At 34.8% G+C, this 22183-nt stretch overlaps 8 protein-coding genes across 8 annotated transcripts, besides 5 other annotated features; 5 read left to right on the forward strand and 3 right to left on the reverse strand.

The window, feature by feature from the left end:
- Positions 1 to 1288: 1288 nt before the first annotated feature.
- Positions 1289 to 4565, forward strand: TVAGG3_0006460 (putative phospholipid-transporting ATPase family; the record flags this gene model as incomplete). Its single annotated transcript, XM_001305082.2, has 1 exon — positions 1289 to 4513. One exon carries the CDS (start codon positions 1289 to 1291, stop codon positions 4511 to 4513), a length of 3225 nt encoding a protein of 1074 aa, XP_001305083.1.
- Positions 4566 to 5447: 882 nt separating this feature from the next.
- On the forward strand, positions 5448 to 7904 carry TVAGG3_0006470 (protein kinase protein; the record flags this gene model as incomplete). The annotated part of the gene is made up of 1 exon (XM_001305083.1): positions 5448 to 7904. One exon carries the CDS (start codon positions 5448 to 5450, stop codon positions 7902 to 7904), a length of 2457 nt encoding a protein of 818 aa, XP_001305084.1.
- Positions 7905 to 8191: 287 nt separating this feature from the next.
- Positions 8192 to 8221: a terminal%2Cinverted (terminal inverted repeat of MuDR-3_TvMULE3 transposon ID:TVAGG3_0006480).
- Positions 8192 to 9092: a mobile genetic element.
- Positions 9063 to 9092: a terminal%2Cinverted (terminal inverted repeat of MuDR-3_TvMULE3 transposon ID:TVAGG3_0006480).
- A 49-nt stretch (positions 9093 to 9141) lies between these two features.
- Positions 9142 to 9873, forward strand: TVAGG3_0006490 (transcription-initiator DNA-binding domain ibd family; the record flags this gene model as incomplete). Its single annotated transcript, XM_001305084.2, has 1 exon — positions 9142 to 9777. The coding sequence occupies one exon, from the start codon at positions 9142 to 9144 to the stop codon at positions 9775 to 9777; it is 636 nt and encodes a 211-aa protein (XP_001305085.1).
- A 310-nt stretch (positions 9874 to 10183) lies between these two features.
- TVAGG3_0006500 (protein domain specific binding) lies at positions 10184 to 11245 on the reverse strand (the record flags this gene model as incomplete). The annotated part of the gene is made up of 1 exon (XM_001305085.1): positions 10184 to 11245. The coding sequence occupies one exon, from the start codon at positions 11243 to 11245 to the stop codon at positions 10184 to 10186; it is 1062 nt and encodes a 353-aa protein (XP_001305086.1).
- A 391-nt stretch (positions 11246 to 11636) lies between these two features.
- TVAGG3_0006510 (uncharacterized protein) lies at positions 11637 to 14038 on the reverse strand (the record flags this gene model as incomplete). Its single annotated transcript, XM_001305086.1, has 1 exon — positions 11663 to 14038. One exon carries the CDS (start codon positions 14036 to 14038, stop codon positions 11663 to 11665), a length of 2376 nt encoding a protein of 791 aa, XP_001305087.1.
- Positions 14039 to 14284: 246 nt separating this feature from the next.
- TVAGG3_0006520 (trehalase family) lies at positions 14285 to 16369 on the reverse strand (the record flags this gene model as incomplete). The annotated part of the gene is made up of 1 exon (XM_001305087.1): positions 14301 to 16337. The coding sequence occupies one exon, from the start codon at positions 16335 to 16337 to the stop codon at positions 14301 to 14303; it is 2037 nt and encodes a 678-aa protein (XP_001305088.1).
- A 929-nt stretch (positions 16370 to 17298) lies between these two features.
- TVAGG3_0006530 (glycolytic process regulation protein) lies at positions 17299 to 19844 on the forward strand (the record flags this gene model as incomplete). The annotated part of the gene is made up of 1 exon (XM_001305088.1): positions 17330 to 19102. The coding sequence occupies one exon, from the start codon at positions 17330 to 17332 to the stop codon at positions 19100 to 19102; it is 1773 nt and encodes a 590-aa protein (XP_001305089.1).
- A 618-nt stretch (positions 19845 to 20462) lies between these two features.
- Positions 20463 to 21311: a mobile genetic element.
- Positions 20463 to 21311: a terminal%2Cinverted (terminal inverted repeat of Banshee-A1 transposon ID:TVAGG3_0006540).
- A 46-nt stretch (positions 21312 to 21357) lies between these two features.
- Positions 21358 to 21930, forward strand: TVAGG3_0006550 (oxidoreductase activity, acting on NAD(P)H, oxygen as acceptor; the record flags this gene model as incomplete). Its single annotated transcript, XM_001305089.1, has 1 exon — positions 21358 to 21930. One exon carries the CDS (start codon positions 21358 to 21360, stop codon positions 21928 to 21930), a length of 573 nt encoding a protein of 190 aa, XP_001305090.1.
- Between the last annotated feature and the right edge of the window lie 253 nt (positions 21931 to 22183).

Below are 22183 nucleotides of genomic sequence, written 5' to 3' on the forward strand. Positions count from 1 at the left end.
GTTGACGAACATGTAGCGCAACTGTATCGCTTTAGAGAACAGTTCTTCCAACACCTACTCATTCAGTGAAAGATTTAAGAAGAACTCTTACTCGACCTTAACTACCTACGCTTTGCTTGAACAATTCCCAACGAGGTTACTATAAGGTTGCAAGTCTTGTCAAAATGTAGTATGCAATACGTTGGGGAAAATAGATATATACGAACAAACTACTACAGTCTAGCAACTAGTCTTTAAGTGTAATGTATTTTTGCTACAAAGAGCTCATAACGAAGTCAAATTTTGCAATTTGATGTCAAAACTAGCTAGTTGTTGAATCAAATAGCGTTGTGACTTTGTATACATCACGATCTTGTGGTATCAGAGCTGTACTGCTGCAGACTAATTCAACTAAACATGAGCAAGATTGGGATTTCTATTCTCTGGGGTGCGAGGCTCGTTCAAAGTTCAAGCAGCTACAGTGTTTTGGATCACCTAGAGAACTTTGGGAATTCAGTTATTACGTAAATTTCTCAAGATGAACTTGAGAGCAGCGCAGTTATAACGAAAGTCTCTGATGAAAGGCAATGATTTCTTTCATGAATGATCTAACGTTAGCTTGAAATAAGGAAAAGAGACTATTGATGACTTACTTTCCATCGATGGTGCACAACAGCAGGGAGGGGATTGGTGGGTTTGGGGAAATTCGCTGAGGCACTAGTGTCCGGATTGTTCGTCAAATAGGTTTCCTTTCCTATAAAGAAATGACACTTTTTGGCGGCTTATTGACTCAGAAAAATTTGAGAGTTAACGAATAATTTTGGCGCCAAAAATAATTTCTCTTAATTTATTAAATTTAATATACGCACATCCATAAGTTATGCTATTTTTTCTATTTATTTTGTTCTAAAATTCTAAATATTTTTTTTTTCATAACATAAAATATGATGTCTAGTCTCATTTACATAACAACATGCCTTAGAATAGGTTTTTTTATTCTTTTTGTCACTTTAAATTAAGAATAAAAAGATAATTTAAATTGAATATTTGCGATTATTCTCACTAATGCTGCTTCCTCTTTTATTAGGTAGACAACAAAAAGTTAGCCTTGGACTCCCATATCAGATTTTTGATTGGTTGCGTATATAATGAGCTGGGATTGATAGACGAAAACCCAGTGAGAAAATTTTTGACGCCAGCCTTTCAAATATTCAAAATTTATTTTCTGAATAAATAACATGGTGCATTTTATTAACAGATATTTGTTCTAAAATTTTCTTTGTTTCAACGAACTTTTTTTCATTTTTTGATGAATGATAATTCTCAACAAGCTGATACAGTGAGAATTATTCATTCGCCAAATCAGAATCCGCAACAATTTGAAAATCAGATCATAACAAGCCACTATAAATGGTGGAATTTCATTCCAATAAACTTATATGAACAATTTCATCGATTTGCAAACATTTTCTTTCTCGCTGTTGCAATATTACAATCTATCCCGCAAATTTCTCAACTTGATCCTACGACTGGTTACATATCTTTAGGTTTCATGCTTTCTATCACTTTAATGAAAAACGGATATGAAGATTACAGACGCCACAAGGTTGACCATCAAATTAATTCTCAAATTGCTAAGACAATCAACCGAGACGGAACAATTTCGTGTAAAGAATGCCAAAATCTTAGTGTTGGTGACTTGGTTTACATAGAGAATGACTGCACCTTCCCTGCAGATCTCGTTATGCTATACAGCCACTCCAAAGATGGACGCAGTAGGATAGAAACAGCAGCTTTGGATGGAGAAACTAACTTAAAATTCAAAACTTCAGTAGGAAAAGATCTTCACAAACGAGAATTTGATATACATGCATCATTACCAAACCCAAATCTCACAGATTTTCGCGGAAAAATTGTTGCAGATAAAGATGTTTATTCTTTAGATATTTCTAATTTCGTTCCAAGGAACTGTGTCCTCAGGAAAACAGAATTCGCAGTAGGTGTCATTGTTTATACAGGAAAAGAAACAAAAACTTCATTAAATGCACCTAAACCTCATTTCAAATATTCTGAGTTGGATTCTTTCCTTGACAAGATGGTTATAAGGATTTCTATAGTCCTAATCTTCCTTTGCGTTGGTATGACAATCGGAAATTATTTTTGGACGCAAAACCACTTAAATGCTGGTTATTTACAGATAGAAAAGATGTCTAACATCAACTATTTCTTCCAAGTTTTCTCATGGGTCATTGTTTTGTCAAATGTAATTCCATTATCTGTTTTTTCTTCACTGGATATCGTCAGATTCTTTTTATCCCAGACTATTAATGCAGACAAAGCGATGATGGATGGAACTAGCAGCTCACAATGCAGAAATTCCGACTTAGTTGCTACAATTGGAAGAGTTACTCACATGTTTTCGGATAAAACAGGTACATTGACGAAGAACTTGATGACATTCAAATCTATAGCATTCCACAGTGCTCTGTTTGGCACAGAACGTCCGAAATTCAAAAGGACTTCAACAAAAAATCTCGGATTGTACATGAAGCAGCCAACACACTCAGAACGACTTGTATCTGCTTCTGATGAATGCATGAGATGGATGAGAGAGCACAAAGATGATAAAGACGTCAAAGATTTCTTATTAACTGTTGTTTTATGTAATTCAGCCTCAACGTTATCAAATACTTCGTTTTACAACATACAAGACATAAGGGAAGAGTTCCCTGACTTCAAATTCACTTTAGATATTCCTCCGGCTGAAATTGTCGCCAAATTTCCTTATCTCATTTCTTATCAGTCTCCTTCGCCAGATGAGATCGCTCTCCTTCACTTTGCAAGAGAATGCGGGTATATATACTACAACTGCACTCAAAAATCAGTTTACGTAATAATTGAAGGAAAATTAGAAAAATTTAAGCGACCAATTGTATTTGATTTCAATTCAAAGCGTAAAAGGATGTCTGTTGTATACAAAGATGAGAATGAAAACTATATAATGCTTGTAAAAGGTGCTGATGCAACAGTTTTGCCGAGATCTGAGATAGATGCTGACTTTGAGAAGTCTCTTGATGAAATTACAGATGCTGGATTGAGAACATTAGTCTTTGCAAGGAAAATTCTTCAAGAAGAAGACATGGAAATATTTTCGAAGTATAATAAGGCGAAAGAGTCAATTGATGATAGAGATAGACTCATGGAAGAACTCTCTGATGAAGTAGAAATAGAATTAGAGGTTTTCGCCTTCTCAGGAGTTGATGATGAGTTACAAGACGAAGTTGCTTTAACTTTGCAAAGATTAAGACAGGCAAACATCAAAGTATGGATGTTAACAGGTGATAAACTAGATACAGCTCTAAGTATCGCGCAAACATCTGGTTTGGCCCATAAAACACACAAAATTGTTCCGATCAATAAAAGTGACATTGACGATGATTTCAAAACCATTCAAATTTTGAACCCAGAAAAAACATTGTTGGCCGTAGAAGGCACAACGTTACGATATTTGTTGAGCGCCGAACACGAAAAAATCAAAAATTTCTTCGAATTAGCTGAAAAATGCAACTCAGTCGTATGCGCAAGATGCGAACCAAGCCAGAAAGGAGATGTTGTGAGGAACTTCATGCTGATCAACCCAACAAAATGCGCTCTTGCCATAGGAGATGGATCAAATGACGTCGATATGTTAAGAGCAGCCAATGTTGGTATTGGCGTTGAAGGTAAGGAAGGCTCAGAAGCTGTTATGTCCTCTGATTTCTCTATCCCTTCGTTCAGACATATCGCAAGATTGTTAATTGTCCACGGAAGATGGTGTGTGAACCGTTGTTCTCTTCTAGTGTTACTGACTTTCTATAAGAATACGATGAATGCGTTACTTCAGATCTATTTCGGCTTCTTTAATGGATTTTCTGCCACATCTTGTTTAGATGGCGGATTTCTTTCGATGTTCAACACCATTTTAACCATCCCACAGTTGTTCTTTATCTGTATATTCGAGGAAGACGTTGCTGCGAGGTATGTTTTGGCAGTTCCTCAAGTATATCGAGATTTACAACTGGATGGAGGTTTATCTAATGGTGTAGTTATAATGTGGTACATATTTGCTTTCTTCCATACTGTTCTGATTTTCTTCTATTCGTATTTTGAGTCAAATTCTGTTTTATTAGGAAATAATTCAAGTACATTTGACTTAACAACATTCACACAGATCACAGGATGGACGATTCTGTTTGTATTCACTTTCGAATTGTTAGTTAGATTCAAAACAATCACTATTGTACACATAGTATTGTACACTTTGTGTATCATTGTGTATTGTTTGATAGAGTTCATATACTCATTCATTGATCCTTCACTCATTGGAGTTTTGAACGTAATTTTCAACATTCCGAGAATTTGGTTCTCAATTCCTTTTGTTGTTGGAACTATTGTTATTATTGACATGATTATTATATATCTGAGACCTATCTTCCTTCCTTCAATATCAGATTCTGTCGCTGAGTTACAGTACGCTTCACAAATGGTCTCTTAACTTATATATTTTGTATTTTATATATTATTTAAAAGTTCATAATAGATTTTCATTGAAATTATTATTTAATTATTTCATTTGACATGTGTGTGAGTCATTATGATATGAATGCAATAATTTTGAATGATATCAAAAAAAAATATTCTTATTTCAAACTTCTGAAAGTCATTGTTGACAGTGTGCATGCATTTTTCTTTTACTATGACTCTCATGTTAGTATAATTAACTGAAGCCGTTTATTTACAAATGAATATCTAATCAAAATCAAAAATCATTCCGAAAGTAGATTTGATTATTGATAACATATAAGACAGCTTAAGTGGAATCAGGTTTAAAATCTTTTACTTAATCAAAATGGTTTCTGTGTAAGGAATAACAATCGGAGTTTTTTTTGAGTAGGTGCCAAAAGTGCTTACTCTTAAACAACCGTCGGATTTCCGGGTGAAATCGTGACACACTTTCGTCTTTCGTAGGCAGTGGTGGTTATTACAAAAGGTAACTTCGAATGTAGCGTGAAATCTGCAAAAAAAATTCTGAAATTTGAATGGAGAACACAAAAATTGAATAGTTTACGTCAATAAAAAAGAGAAAAATGAAGCCAATGTGTCTCGAACCTAGGACTTAGAGCAGCAATCCCACTGTTTATCCCATTACACTACATGCATCTCTCACCTCAGTGAATGAGATCAACTATATGATAACTTTTTCCCCATTATATTCTTGTGGAAAAGTGACAAATAGCAACTTTGACCCTCTCTCAGTTTTTTTTTAAAGTGACGCTTCCAAAATTTTGACGGAGCGCTCTATGAAAAAGGTTGAAAAATTCGATATGGAACTACGAGAAACAGCAAGCTAACTGGAAATTAATACCGAATTCGTCAATAAAATTGCATCGAAGATAAATTGACGATTAAAAACCTCTCAAAAATAAAAGATGAAGGCTCCTGATATCCATTCTCCATACGAGAAGGAAGAGTTTCGGAAGCCAAAGATAATTAAAGCGGAGGACCTGACTTTTGAGAAGGTTATCGGCTCAGGAGGCTTCGGAGAAGTGTGGATTGGAAATTATATTCCGTCCAACACTAAAGTCGCGATTAAAAAGCTATTTGCTGATGAGTTATCAGAGCAAACAATGTCAGAAATAAGTCTTCATGCGTCACTAAGCCAGCAGTTCTTAGTTCCTTTCATTGGATATACAAATGAAAAGCCATTATGTATTGTGACTCAATATATATCAAATGGATCACTATACGATGCACTACACAATCAAAACCCTCAAGTAAGTTTATCTCCAACAGATTTAACAATAATTGCCTTTGGAATTGCTTCTGGAATGGCATACATTCACTCTCGAAATATTATACATAGAGATTTAAAGACACTAAATATCTTGCTAGATTCTCAATTATTACCAAAAATCATCGATTTTGGTACATCTTCGTCAAATAAATCAAGAGCCATTAATCAGGATGTCGGTACAGCAGCTATCATGGCTCCTGAACTTCACAGATTTGAAAAATACGATCAAAGTGTTGATGTATACAGTTATGGCATCATTTTATGGGAAATGTTGACCCACGATATCCCATTTGGCGATAAAGAACCAGTACAAATCGTTTACTGTGTTGCGCAAAAGGGAGAAAGGCCAATTTTGCCAAATGACGTCCCAATTCCATTAATGAAGTTAATTAACTCATGTTGGGCCGAAGATCCGAAACAGAGACCAGCTTTTTCAGAGATTTGCGCAAAATTCTTGTCCGGAGAAGTTTCATTCAAAGGATCTGTTCCACAGGCCTTCCGCAGGTACCTACAGAACTTCCAGATCGCCACTATATCAGATTCATTCACTTCCCCTGTCGAATTCGTGTTTCCAGAGAACAATTTGTTCCCTCCTTCAGAATTGAAGCTGAAAAACTCAGCAATCTCAGGAATACAGTTCGAAATACCACAGATGACGACTGATGAGGTCATAAACATTGTTTCTGTGCCGGATCATCCGAGATTTGAAGAAGTTCTTGATTTTATCGAAGAACATATGACGGTTATTGATGAAATCGGTGAGAAATTCTGGCCATTATTTCTGCCTCTTCTTACTTCCAATCATTATAAGTCAATTGACCGTATCTTGAATATATTATTGTATGCTGCAAAGAAAAGGTCTCTTTTGCAGCATATTGTGAAAGTACAGAACCCATACATGTACTTGTCACCTAAATCTCTTGAGATTTTCCTTTATGCGATCACTTATTATCCAGAAGTAGCAGATACAATGTTCGTTATGCACCTGCAAGTGTTGTTACTCAAATCTACGCCTGAGGACAGGTTCAAATCCATAACAATACTGTGCAAAATCATAGAAAAAACAGAAGATGAAGAATTAAAGTCTCAAATTGTCGAATTCTTGTTCTCAGCATCAGACAAATTCATATCAGAGCCATCAGGACTACTCGCTCTTAAGACTGTCGTTGTTTATAAGACAGAAACGATAAATGATTACGATCTCGGAGTTGTCTGCTTGAAATACTTGAACTCAAAGGTCACTGATAACATTGTGACCGCGTACCAAGTCATTTCTTGCTATCCAAGGTCCATAAACATCCCAATTCCCTTAATTTACGAACATTTACAGAGAAAAGAGACAAATATCGTCAATCTAGCGATAGAAGCCCTCAGAATGTCCCTTCACATTGACGATATCGAAGAAGTTTCTCAAACTGTCTTGGAATTGTTGAAATGCTACCTGAACTCCCGCCAAAACCGGGCTCTTCTGCTTATATTCGCCCTCGCAGACACATCCCTTGAAGCAGGAGCCTCAGCGATTCAAGTTTACTTTCAAGAAGCAATATGTTCGGCCATTTTTTCGATTTCTGACGATGTAGCGCCTGATCTTATGCCTCTGATCGTACTTTTGTTCAGAGTTCACCTCGCTTTCTTCATGAACCACCCGATTCTTCCGAAATTTACAAATTCCATCTTCAGATTCGGCGACAATGAGGCTTTTTGTGTCATGTGCCAGATTATCTCCCACTTTAACCTAGAACAGGGCATGGCCGACTCATTTGACGAATCTGGTGCCTTGGAAACACTCGCTCTACGCGTTGCCAAGACAAAATCGTCCTCTGTGGTCGAGTACGGATCATTGGTCATCTCACTTTTCCTTCGAATGAAGTATTTTAATATTTTCGACATTTGTATTCCATCGTTGGCAACTCAGGTGCGAACTATGAAGAAACTGACACCGAATTCGCTGATTGCTTTGTCGAATATGTCGAAATATCCTCAATCTGTTTTAGAAATGAAGAGAACTCACGTTTTGGACTCTTTGAGAGTTATACAGTCACTTAAGGAAGTACAGAGTGTTCTCAAACCTTTGATTGAGAAGCTCAACTAACTTATTTTTATGTTTTATAGATTTATATTATTTTATTTTTTATTTGTTTATTAATATGTTGTTTGGTATTATTCCCCTCTCTATAAAAATGCAATTTTATGTTTGTTGTATTAAAAATCAAAAACTTTTTCACTAAAAAATTTAAAAATTCATCAAAATTATCCTAATTTCTTAATATAAACTATTTGATCATGATATCTTTCTTGTGTATTTATTTAATACTTCATTAATTGGTCATATTTCTTAGAATTAGAGATTTCGTTGTGGAGATTTTGTCAAAGGATCATGAGTAGGGGTAATTTTAGCTAAAAGTGACACACCCGTGAAGGGTGTGATTACCGATCGGTAATTTCGACAGTTTAGAATTTAAAATTTTTATGGAACTGTTGCGAGTTTCATAAAGAATTTAAGGAATATAAGCAAAGATTTGAATCAAAATCTTAGACCTAAGCCGCTCGATTCGCTCGCGGCTTCCGCGAATTACAGATCAGCAAAGATTTGAATCAAAATCTTCGAACTAAGCCGATCGCTTCGCTCGCGGCTTTCTTTATTATTTTAAATTTGCATATTTCCATCAAAAGTTCATAAGGTAAAAAATTTCGTTTATTTTTACTAAGAAAAAAAAGGTTTTTGATAATAAATTTATTTTATTTCGAAAAAGTAGCAATAATCGTAAAAGGGTATTGATAGGCTTGCTAAAGTAACTAATTTTAGCTGTCAAATACTTTTGTATTTTGAAGTAAATTAGTATAAATTTGTTTTTACTTTTATTTCGAAAAAGTAACAATAATCGTAAAAGGGTATTGATAGGCTTGCTAAAGTAACTAATTTTAGCTGTCAAATACTTTTGTATTTTGAAGTAAATTAGTATAAATTTGTTTTTACTTTTATTTCGAAAAAGTAGCAATAATCGTAAAAGGGTATTGATAGGCTTGCTAAAGTAACTAATTTTAGCTGTCAAATACTTTTGTATTTTGAAGTAAATTAGTATAAATTTGATATTATTTTAACTCCCTTTGAAAACCTCAATTTTCCATACAGAGGGAACGGGAATAGCATCCAATATTCCCTGAGAATGGTTGCGCATTCTCAGTTCCCTCTATATTTCGAACGAAGCTCTCATCGGTCTTTTTTTTAATACTAAACGTTTTTTTTTCCTGTCACTTTTAGCTAAAATTTGGGTTTGCCAAAAACTCCTAATTTGCCGCCAAAAAATGCGGTTTTTGTAAACTTTATAATGGACGAATCACCAGACCCCTGCCCTAAATTCTGGGATTTGCTCACTGAACAAGATAAGATGTCGTATAAGTATCTGAGGCAGACTCTTGCATCACCGAGATGCAAAAATCGCCGAAATAGAAGCGCAAAAACGTTTAATGATATTTTGGAAGCAATAAAGAAGTTTGTTGTTCGTGGAGATGGCCGTGACCATGACAGAGCCTTAGTATGTGGGGTTTGCTGGCTCAGAAATTCAATTGCAATTAATACTCGTCAACTCAGATTGATCCTTTCCAAATGCAAATCTTCCATCAATGGTTCATTCCAGACACTCGGATACGGTACAATTCCAAATGGAACAGAATCCTCCGCAGAATTAATAAAATATTTTCCCGAGTTTGAAGGTAATTTCAATGAGCTTCGCCAATGGACTGTAAGGCAACTCAACAACCAGGTTGCAACACCGCCAAAACTTACAGAAATTATCACCCAAACCTACGCGCCAGCTACCAACTTGATCCCGACTCCTTCAACGCAGTTCCCGCCAATAGTCCCTCCTCAGCCAATTCACCCAACGAGTCTTTTAAGTAACAACGAAATTATCATCCAATCAAAGGAGCCAACGATTGTTACCGCATCCCCAAGGCCCGCTTAATTTGTTCTTCATGCCAACTTATTGTTAGGTAAATATTTTATTAAAGATTTCTGTTTTCAAAAAAAAAATTAAGATTAATAAAATCGTCATTTATTTAGGATGTTTATTTTATTTAAAGATCAGATAAACTATTTTAGTCATTACGATTACAGTATAAATACAGGAAATTTGGAATTCGGATATGAGATGATCAAATAAATTCAATGCATTGGCTACCACACTTGATAAACTACACAAAACATATCTTATTTGATGTAACACTCATTGTTTATCAAAGAGTGAATTCATTTTCAACTTAACATTTCCAATACAATAAGTCTTATATGATAATTCAAGTTAGCGTAACTATAAAGGAAACAATAGTTAAAGTAAAATCAAACATTTTATAACTAAACAAAAATAAATTTCATTCTTGTTGTTTGGGTGGTTCAATTGTGGGTTCAACGATTTGAACCGAATCTTTAACTTCTTTTTCTTGATGTTTTTCCTCTGCAGTATGCTTTTCTTGTATGATATCTTCTATTGAAGCTTCTTTCTTTTGTTCCTGAGGTGGCAGAGCTTCTTCATTCTTTGATTGACTTCCCTCTGGAGTTCCTGGATGTTTTTCATCTTTCTGTTCTGCTGGTTTTTCTTGATTATTTTCTGTATTTGATTTCTCTTCCTTATTTTGGTCGTTTTTATTATCATTTGCCTTATTTTCTGTTTTTCCATCAGGATTTTCTTCTTTCTTTTCTGGTTCAGGAGGTTTTTCTTCAGGAAGGTCTGTTTCTCTTCTCCAAAGCGTAGAGTTATCACGAAGCATCTGCACATATGGTTGTGAGTCAGCATATTTCGATTGGTTGGCGTAAATTGTTGGCATTACCATATCTAACGTTGTTTCAATGAATTTAATAGCTTCTACCTTCATATTTTTGAATTCGTACAAAAATACAGTATAGTTTAAAACGAGACCTAAATATTGGATACTTTCGGGTTCAAATTGATCTTTTGCAATAAGTAAAGCATTTTGATAGCTGTCTGCAGCTTGGGTAATGAAATATGGTTGTAATTGTGTTTTGGCATATTCGGCTTGATATCGAAGGAAATCTGCTTTCATTTTATAGTAAATAAATCTAATTCTTTGTGTAGGAGCGTTTGGGATCAAAATTTTGTCTACAAGTGCTACAGTTCTTTCACATATCAAGTACAATTCATCGTATTTCTTCTGTCTGTAATTTTCTAGCTGAGCAATATAATTTTCATCTTCAATTTCTTTTTTAGCTATTAATTCGTCAATAACTCTGATTGCATTACGTTTTTCATTTGTATAAGCTTTATGTGCCTGAACAAAAATTGGAATAAAAACATCATCTAATTCTTTTTTTGCTGTTGCCATCTTCTGAAGGAAGAAAACTGTGTCTTTTGGACGTCCTGAGTTATGTAATATTTTAATTAATTGAAAAGCTGCCTTGTTTTCCTCATTTAGCATTTGATTTTAATTTTTTTGAAGAAAAAAACGAATCCTAAAAATTCATAAAAAAGGTGATAATGGTATCTCCCCCTATGATATATCGCATTTTGATTTTATTTCATATCTAATAAGAGCAACTTAAACTAGTTAAGCTCGCATGAAATCAATATAAATTGGAACTTGAATTCGAAAGATGAAATAATATCAAACTCAAATAATGCATCTAAAAGAATCATTCTATTAGAATCAGCAGGTATTTCATATAGACTGTATCAGCCTATCAAATACAAACTTCTAATTAATAAGAGCCAAAAACATCTTATGAATGAAGCTGTCTATTATAAATTTGATCCATAAGCTTACACATAGTAATATGATATCATAAGTAAAAATAGCTCTAATTATTTTAAAACAGAAAAAAATAAACAAAACAATTTATACTTTCTCTACCATAGGTAAAAATTCATATCTAGAAATCAAGTCAGTCAAATTATTGTTCTTCCTCAACAAAGCGCAAATATGAGGTGGGGAAGAAACAGTCCTCAATTCGCAGTGTGGTTTCACCGACAGCCACGACAGCATGGACATAGACGTAGCGAACTTTTTCAAAGAAACTTTTGGTAAATCATCAAAACACTGGTAAACAGATAATTGGTAAGGAGGCAAAGTGGAACTTATCACGAAACAAGACGACAATGGCTCAGCAATATCATTCTCCAGTGTGAACTGTGTCTCTGGCGGTGCGAAAACAATTATGTCGTCTTTTATATAGTCTGGAATGTTGATTTGTATCTGAGGTGAAGTGAAACATGAAAAAACAGCAATTTGGAAATTTGACATTTTCACTTTCACTTCATTTAGCAACTGATTCTGAAGGTTCTCGGCCAAAATAGTCAATGTGAACTTGATAGGATGTGATGACAACAACTGCGAGACATCAATGATTCTCGATATAATCGTTTCTATGTTGTCAACAGGCTGTACTTGTAAAATTGATCCAATACAATCAATCCATGCAATTAAATGTGTTTTAGGATCCCATGCAATGTGTATATAAGCGGGTTTAGTGTCATCATGTGGCAACAAAAAAGGTGGTTGGTACCTGAACCCGAAAAACAGCGTGGCTGACTCTCGAGTAGTAATGTGGTACATTCCGTAAGGTGCGGATGACATAGTTCTGATTCTTGAGTAAACAACAAATGCAAGTGTTTTCAGTTCTTCTTCATTTGCACTCGCAACGGTGCCTGTCCTGATGTACGTCAGAATGGAACGTGGAACAAATTTGGGGTCGTAAATAGGGACCCCAAAAATGAACGATAGAATCGGAACGGTTTGAAATTCAGAGACATTTTCGGATTGAAAGAATTTGTCAATGATATCGACCATTCCTGCGCCTGTTGTGAAAAAATACGGGTCGCATTTGGGATACTCTGAGATGTTGCCGAAGTTTAACTGGTTGTACTGGTGGCAGAACATGGACATAAAAGATTCGAGATTTTCTTTGGACAAACCACGAGCTTTGTCGCAGAAAACAACGAAATGGCCGCTCTTTGGTCCCGAAATTGGCATGTAAATCTGGGATTCCCACTGAGTAATAACTTGATCTGCTGGAACTGTGTCTTTGAAGCCATTGTGGTTGACGAGGAGGTTCGGGATGCCAAGGCGCTCATATTCGAATGGCGTGGAAGGGGGTGTGATGATCTTGGAAAAAGTTGGAGGGGTTGGAGATCCAAATCCGAAGTCAAATCTGAAGAATGAGAGGAAAGAAGCAACGGGGAGAGTTGTTTCATGTTTAACTGATGGCGGGAAGCAGTAATATCCTAGTGTTTCCGCAATCTTTTCTCGATATTCTGGATTTGGCTCTTGAAAATCAATAAAACTATCCATTGTGGGTGAAGGGAAATCTATACTCATATATTCGCGTGTATCTGTGTCTTCTCCTGGATTCGAATTAAAAAACTCGTTTATATCTGCTTCTGTAAAATTTATATGCTCTTCTGTATGAAATTCGCAAAATATTTTGTTCTTAGAATGCTGCACAGATGAGTGAAATTGAGTTTTTGGATCGTGAGCGCTTGGAGGATAATCAAAATATTTGTGCATTACGATTGGAGGGGCTGTAAGCTTGACAAGTCGTACTTTGGATGAATCTACTTCTGTTGTTTCTTTATTTATTGAAATTAAATTAATTATTTTCCCATTAATTTCACTGACAAGAAACGGATTTTGAAAAGGAGGCATTAATACATATATCTGCTTGTTTGGTATTTTTAGAATTGATATTGGCGCGTCTATTATTGCTTGTATATTGCCTTGAACTTGAGATCTAAAACAAATTTTGTTATTTCGAAGGATAGGAACTGTTTGATATAATATATTATCTTGTATTGCGTTACCTTGATTGAACATGATAAAAGATGTAAAATATAATACATCTAAATCACGAAAATCATAAAATTGTTTCAACGTTATTGCGTATTGAAAATCGGTAATGATTTCATTGGTGAATAGTAATCGAGGGGTCCATATCCATTGTTTTATTTCACACCAATCTGGAATATCTTCAACCGGTTGATTTGATTTTTCTCTGAAAATCAGCACAGTTGATGAATCTGTTGGGTATTTCGAATATGTGGGGCATTTATCTCGGAATATTGCAAAATATTTCCGTATTGCCAATGAATGTGATAAAATGAGTAAACGCATTTGGTTTGCAAGGGGATTATCATCCAAGTATTCATCTGTGATGCAAATCTGGATGATCTCAACCTCAGCTAATTCATTTTGGCTGAGATTCCATTGCCCTTGCATAAAACCAGATTTATAAAAAAAAAATTATATTCTCAAACTCTAGAGAATTGAGCAAGCCAAATCTAATCAGAACCAATGAATCCACATTTACAACACCATGAGAAGAATAGAAATAAGAGCAGATACCAAATATTTCAATAAAACAACTCATTGAACAACAAATTAACAAAATTTTATTAACAAACCAATAATTCATTAAAATACATATTAAACTACGAACAAAAACTATGCTAAATATAAAAATATAGTGACATTTTTACTTTTAGAATGTATTATATAATGGGAGAGCCTTTCCTTGTTTGAGGAGTGTTGTGTAGACGTAAACACCAGCGTGTTCGAAGCAGTCAGGAGCGGAAGGAACAATTAAAGCACCATCCTTTGCGTCGACGCCTTCTCCTGTTGGCATGTTTCCGAAAGCAGCAACTTGGACCATCCATTGGAGGCGCTTAGAGATATCGATGCCCAACAAATGCTCTGACCAAGCGACGTAAGCAGTGACAACTGGCCATGCTGGTTCAGCCATTTGTGTCTCGTGTGTGCCTTCACCGCATGGATTCCAGACAGAATCGTAGAAGTATGGATCTCCTTCGTATCTGGAAATTCCTCCGACCAATTTAGTTAATTTACTTGTGATGAAGTTGAGGTGAGAAAGTGCTTCATCGCCTTGGATCAATCCGAAGTAAACGCATGACATTGATGCAGAGTCAGCACGTGTATCTGGTTCTTTGTTGCCTTCATCTCTTACTCCTCTGTACAATCTCTTCTCATTTGAATCCCAGAGAGCTTCTTTAACACCGGCCTGTATCTGTGCAGCGCGTTGGTTGTCTGCATCGCTTCTTGATTGGTCGCCAATGAGTCTTTCAAGAGATGCAGCTGCTCTCATGCCTCCGTACATGCAGCCCATCTCGTAAGCGTACCACTGTGTTGGAACTGGTTCCTTTGTGTGGTGGTCTGATGATTCTTCCCATGGAGATCTGTCAGATAAAGGTAAATTGTGGAATCCGGAGTTGATGTTAAGGAAATCAACCATCTTTCTGATAGTTGGGAGCTTTGACTTGACCCAGTCCTTGTCGCCAACTGTCTTTAAGTGGTAATTTAATGCGACCAAGTATAAACCGTTTGCATCGTACTGTGGTTCGACGAAGCCGATTTGTTCGCCTGTAAATGTATCGTATGTTGTATGGAATCCGCCGTTTTCCATGAGCTCAGCAGAGTCAACCCAGTTGAAGAAGAGTTTGTACTCGTCGTGGTAGCCAGCAGCATCGAGCATGAAGGCGGCCATGAGGGAGTCACGCATCCAATTCTTGTAGCCGTAGTTTGGATGGAGTGAAGAAGCAATTAAACCTAATTCTGGGTTCTGTGAGTTCTTGAGAGCAAGAACTGACTTCTGGTAGAGGTCGAGAGCATCTCCTGTAAGTGATGGTTGGACACCCTTAGCAAGGAATGCAGAGTAACGGTCGGAAGTTAATTTGATGATTTGTTCGTATCCTAATGATTGGGCCTTCGACATTGTCAAGCGAGCGTTGGTGTACGAGCGGCCGAATGCGCGGATGGAATAGATGGTAACTGTAGAAGATGGTGAAACACTAACTTCGTAGAGAGCTCCGAAGGAAATTGTCTGTTGGTTGTATTCTGGGAATGATGGGATTGTTCCTGATGCTGCAAATGCAGTTAATGGGTTTGTGTTGTCAGCGAAATTGCCATTACCCATTGTTGACATTGGATCATGGTTAGAATCAAGGGAGAAAACAGCAGATGCGATGTATGCTGCATCACGGTTCATTCCGCAAGTATTTCCAGCGCATTTGCCTAATGACCACTGTGGATCAGAGCCAGAAACGGCGTAGTCGAGAAGTTGGACCTTGTGGGAGTTGCCATCTCTTGACTTGATTGTGTACTTAACAAGGTAGTATTCTTCGTATGGAGGCATGTAGAAAGAGCGGCGAACTGAAATTGGAAGATCGTTTGTCTTGTAGTGAGTGTACTCTGTCCAGAGTTCTCCATCGACTTCCTGCACTGCACCAGCTAAGTGTGTGTTGTTTAAGAGCATATCGTTTCCGTAAAGATTTCCATCGATTTTAAGAGCAAAAGAATCGGCAACGAGAACATCGCGTTTCTTCTCTGTGTAAGCACGAACGTGATTAATACCTGGATGTGTTGTTGGTTGAACTGTCCAAGACATCTGAGCAATGTTCCACATAGCGATGATTGGGTTACTCTTGTCCCAGTTATTCAGCCAGTATGATGGTGTAGCTCTTTGGGTTGCAGAGCGTATAGATGATGCTAATAAAAGAAACATTATAAAATGAAATGATTGTTACCCTATTCAATTTCATACGGTAGAAACCGCAGAGAACAATAGAAAATTAGTTTCCCCTCAAAACTTTTGGCTAATTCTGGTCAAAACTCCTTTCAAATTTTGATATTGATTATCAAATTTTGATTATATCCAGAGCTTTAAAACATGTTATAAAAAGAGGTTAATTTCAATTAAAAAAGTGACAAAAATCAATCTGATTGTTCTAAAAGCATCGCAAGGCTGCAAAAGTTCTTAATAGGCCAAGCTACATATATTAATTACGAAATAAACGACATTTGCCCCCCCGGTATATGAATGATGGTTAGATTTGAATTGAAAAAATGTTAAAATTATATTTAAATTTTAAAATTTGAAATTATTTTGGAATTTTTTATGATATTCGAATAAGCAAAATGATAGGAAAATTCATTTAATATACAATTTCTATATCAAATATCTTAAATAATTAGGTTTGAATAGTGATGTTTTTAATTAATGGTCATTATATGGCCTTTATCTTGACACACTGTTGAAATTCATAAATAATTCCCTTATGTAGCACAGTGAACTTATGCATAATGAAGAAGCCTTACATAATTATGCATATTTGCTAATTCATATATAAATGATTTACAAAGGCAAGCAATAGGAGGTTTATAGTGAATAAACTAGTATTTAATATTGATAACGCCAAATTTATATATGAGTTACTTTGCTTAAGCAATTTTGTCATAAAGAATCATAAAGAACAAATTAACAATGCTGGAATATACTATTGAAGACTTGCAAATTGATATACTCTCAATATTCAAGAATTTTATAATGATCTAAATCCAATTCATTTGTAATTCTTTGTATCATCAAGATTTACTATTTGGAAAAGATTTGATTCATCACATTCATACAGACCCTACGTCAAAATGACGTGATATAGTGAATCATTTTAGAGCTTTCTATTGCGGTTTTTCTCAATTGCGAATTTAAGTTTTTTAATGAAGTCGACATCTCCAAAAGGAGATGAAGATCCACAAAAACCACATGAGGTACATAAGGCTCATCCGCCGAATGAAAAAATAAAATCAGAAACGACAAAGAGAGGTCAAGATAAGATTAGTTTAAATTTTTCGTCCTTACAGACCAGTATTCGTATTCCAATTCCAAAACAATACTCAGGAAAGCATCATCCACCTGTTGTTGAGACAATTCAGCCCCCTCCTCCACCTCCTCCGCAACCTCCAATAATTCCACCGCCAGTTCAACCCATACAGCCTCCACCTGTACAGCAAGTTGAAGTAAAACCAAAAGTAGAAAATACTCCTGAAGATATTTTTAATGTTGAAACATTTGTTCCCAGTAAAATCGAAGTTCGAATTCCAAAAGTTACAGAAAAGAATAGAGCTGTGTTAACTAAACTTAATACACCTAGGTCTGATGTTCCGCCCCTTGAATCTCCAAAATTTTTAGAAAAGGCACAGCATCTTGATATCAACACTGTAACTAACAATACAGCCGCAAAACCACCTCCTCCACCAAACCCTGTATCGAACCTACAGATGCTGCTTCAAACAGCAAGCAAAGCAGCGAAACCAGCGCCAAAAGTTCAAAAAAAGGTTTTACTTAAGCAGTTTCCTCCCCAAAACCAACCAATATTCCCGCCAATCAATACAGAACCTCCCAAAGAGGTTTCTTTCCCTCAATTCCTCATGAATACGCAAAATTCGTTATTGAATACAAATCCTGCAGCAATTGCAGCTGCGGCAGCCGCAAGGACAATACAAGCGCAGAAAATCATATTCCCATTCCAAATACCTCCTAAAACAGAACCGGAACAAAAAATTCCTCCTCCAACTCCAGTTTGCGCTGCTCCTAACCCAGGTCTGCCTCCGGCATCCGAAATAAGAGCATTAATAGATGGAATTGATGGAGAAATTGCCATTCTTAAGCAGAATATGCAAGTCAATATTCACGAATTAGAAATTTCATTCTTATCAGCGTCAAAAACCTCTGAAATCAAGACAGAAACTAATGTACAGAACTACCATGGATTCTTAATACCTCATAATCCAATAGAATTTTTCAAAAAAGCAAATTCAGAAAAAATTGCGAAAAGCCATGCGAAATACAAACTTCCTGTTGAACGTAGAAAATATTTACATATCACACAACTCCCCAAATACTGCGAAGAGATGAAATCCGAAGAAACAAACATAAATCCGATGTTACGTGTTATAATGCAGGAAAAGGCCTTACTTAGACATAGAAAAATCCAACTCGCATGGGAATATAAGCAAAGGAGTATCCCGTGGAATGAATTTAATACAAATTTGTCGATATATACTCACGAATCTCACGAAAGCATCGATTTGTGGCCACCAGAGTTCGCTGTCAACAAACTTAAGACCACTGACAAGTCAATTTTACTTCCTCTTTGTGCTCCTGACCAACCAATGCTATTATCAGATGCAGACAAAGAGGCAGAGCTTTATTTTGATGAGAACAACTTCGTTGAGAATCCAGAAGCAGAACACAAACAGTATAAAAACAGAATCTCGTGGACAGAAAGCGAAATCAGAATCTTCCTGGAAAAATACGCCCAGCATCCTCGGCAGTTCAAGAAAATCGCTGCAGCCCTTCCTCTGAAGTCTGTGAAAGACGTAATCGAGTTCTACTACATTCAGAGAATCAAAATGAACCTGAAGGACTTGGAAAAGATCGGACATACAAGAGGAAGAAGGAAAGCTTTGTTCATTGAACACCCTCTATAATAAAATGTTTTTTTGTTTATTTATTTAAATTTAAAAAAAAAATTATAAATTACTTATTGAAATCAGACTAATTTATCATCCAATTTCTCATGAGTGGTGAATAGTATTGCTTTAGTTTGTTAAATTCTTCTCAATTCTGATACCCTACGTTCCCAACTTCTGGAAAACGGTTTTTCACCCTTATGATCAGTTTCAGACACTTTGGGAGTCTCCCAAACTTTGATATTTTGCATTATGATAGAGAAACGTGTCTAGTTTAACGCACAGTTGTTTTAAAGGCAAATGATGATATCACATGAAATTATCAAATTATCAAATTTTGAAGTACCAGTCCAAAGGGTTAATTAAATCCTACACAGATGTGCGATAGTGAAACATATGTGTTCTTGATTTGAGAAGTCCTACTGATAGAGGTATGAATTTCACAGCTTTGTGTGAGTGTGTCTGACACTTGTATAGAGTGGAATATGCGCCGACATATATTATATAATAACATGTAGTTGATAATTATGAAAAAATAGAATTCGATGCGAATGATATTGAAAGTTGTTTTGTAATTTGATATTTTTCTTATATGTGTTAATTAGTAAATGGCTTGTTTGTTGTGATCGTACTGTGAAAAATGAAAGGTATTTTAAATTAAAAAATTGAGATTTTGAGATATCTCTAGAATTAAGAACTTATTATGTATTTGACTTTTATATAACTATGTGTAAAGGATCTCGATGTCTATATGCTTTAAATAAAATTAAATAAAATGAGATAAAAAATTAAAATGGACAAGAAGATATATGGAAATGTAATTTGTATTGTGTTGGTTGTTGGCAAAATGATTTTAATACAGATTTAAGGATTTGGAATGGATTTGAAATTAAATGATTTTAATTCAAGGAGTAATAAGATTTTGAACCGGTTTTTATTTTGTGAATGTAAACTCCTTCCATAGGATATGTATTAGAAAGATCAATGTCAAACTTTTTGAAAGAATTGTTTTTTTGTTGAGCGATTTTCTCATATTTAATAGTATACTTAAGTTGGCGTATCTTACGCCCTTCCAAAAATATGTATTAGAAAGATAAATTTTAAACTTTTTGAAAGAATTGTTTTTTTGTTGAGCGATTTTCTCATATTTAATAATATATTTAAGTTGGCGTATCTTACGCCCTTCCAAAAATATGTATTAGAAAGATAAATTTTAAACTTTTTGAAAGAATTGTTTTTTTGTTGAGCGATTTTCTCATATTTAATAATATATTTAAGTTGGCGTATCTTACGCCCTTCCAAAAATATGTATTAGAAAGATGACTTATAATTTCATCAATAATAAAGATTTTTATTTTATATCAGTATTGAGAAGAAGTAACAGCTGACACTTGGTAGACAACTTCTTTATGTCTAGAAAATTCTATCTTGCCTTTTATTTTTTTCTCGCTGTGAAACGTATTCGGTCATTTTTTTAAAAATTAATTTTTTGTTAGAGATAAGAGCTAAAACTCGGTAAACAACTTCTTTATGTCTAGAAAATTCTATCTTGCCTTTTATTTTTTTCTCGCTGTGAAACGTATTCGGTCATTTTTTTAAAAATTAATTTTTTGTTAGAGATAAGAGCTAAAACTTTGCAGACAACTTCCCCATGTCTAGCAAATTTAACATTCGTCTCCCATTTTTATATATTTGGTTTAGAATGTTCGAAAATGCGTAATATGGTCATTAATATTAATTGAAAAGAACCTTGAATTAATTCAATCTGATCTCACAAAATATTTTAAATTACAAACTTTGTAGTTTGAATAGATAATTAGTATTAAACTCAAATAACTAGTTTATTTTTGAATAAAAATCATTTGAATTTATTCAATTTTGTGAATTTTCCTTCAAAAATCAAGTTTAAATATCTTATTTGCCATATAATTATAAATACAATGAAACATATTCGAAATTGAAAAGAATGACTTTTTCTGTTCTTTCAATCATTCAATTTGAATTTTGCAATATTGGATTTCTCATTAAATAGATATTAAAAACAACAAGCAATTTAACTTACATTCAAATTTATTTGTGTTATATTCAATCTTCTCAAAACTTATAATTTTCGGCTATAGCATGATTATATGCTATATAATATAATATAATATAATAAACCTATAATAGTATCATTCTTTCAATTATTTGAAGAGAAAACCGAAAAAATCTATTTTCGGTCTATAACAAGTTTGAGAACAATCAAAAGTAAATTTACATTCATTATTTCATAAATGGGAGTCTACCATTCATGCGTGGAGAAAGGGTTTATATCAGAAGATGAAGCCAAGCAGATTGCCAGCAAGAGTTTCTTCTCAGAGAAGGAAGTCTTCATTTTAGCAAAAATTTTCAGGAACTTAACAAAGGAAGCCCAGATTACAATAGAAAGCTTTTGCAAGAACCTTAGCATTAAGAATAAAAGTATAGGAGAGATCCTTTATAAGATCATCGATTCTGATGGAAGCGGTCAGATAGATTTTGTTGAATTTGTTGATGGTCTTAATAAGTTCCATCCAAGGGCACCATTTGATGAAAAAGTCAAAATGTGCTTCAAAGCATATGATGCTGATGGATCAGGAGCTGTTTCAAAAGATGAAATACAAGAAGTTATTAAAATTTCCATAGCAGATAATGCTTTGATTGAATTGGAGAATGCCCAAATAGATGAGATAGTAGATCAATTGATTGATGAATATGATGACGATGGAAGTGGAAAATTAGATTATGATGAGTTCTATCAAATGGTTTCTGCTGCACCAGGTGTAATTGAGAGTTTCGACATCGATTTGAATACAATATTTGCATGAACAATTTATTCATCACAAATTATTGATATATTTCTAAAACTGTTTATTATGTTTATGAATTGAAGTACATTTTTCCATGGTAGACACTATACTATTTAAGGAGTTAAACAGCATAAGAGTAAATTTTATCAAAATAATAAATTGAAGAATTATAGGTCAATGTTTAATACGCGCGCTGATAAAAAGAAAGTTTGATCTTATCTGATTAGAGTCGTGAAATTAAATCAAGATTAAGAAAATAATTCATATTTAT

This window comes from Trichomonas vaginalis, chromosome IV (assembly GCF_026262505.1).
Source record: "Trichomonas vaginalis G3 chromosome IV, whole genome shotgun sequence".
NCBI classification, from domain to species: Eukaryota; Parabasalia; order Trichomonadida; family Trichomonadidae; genus Trichomonas; species Trichomonas vaginalis.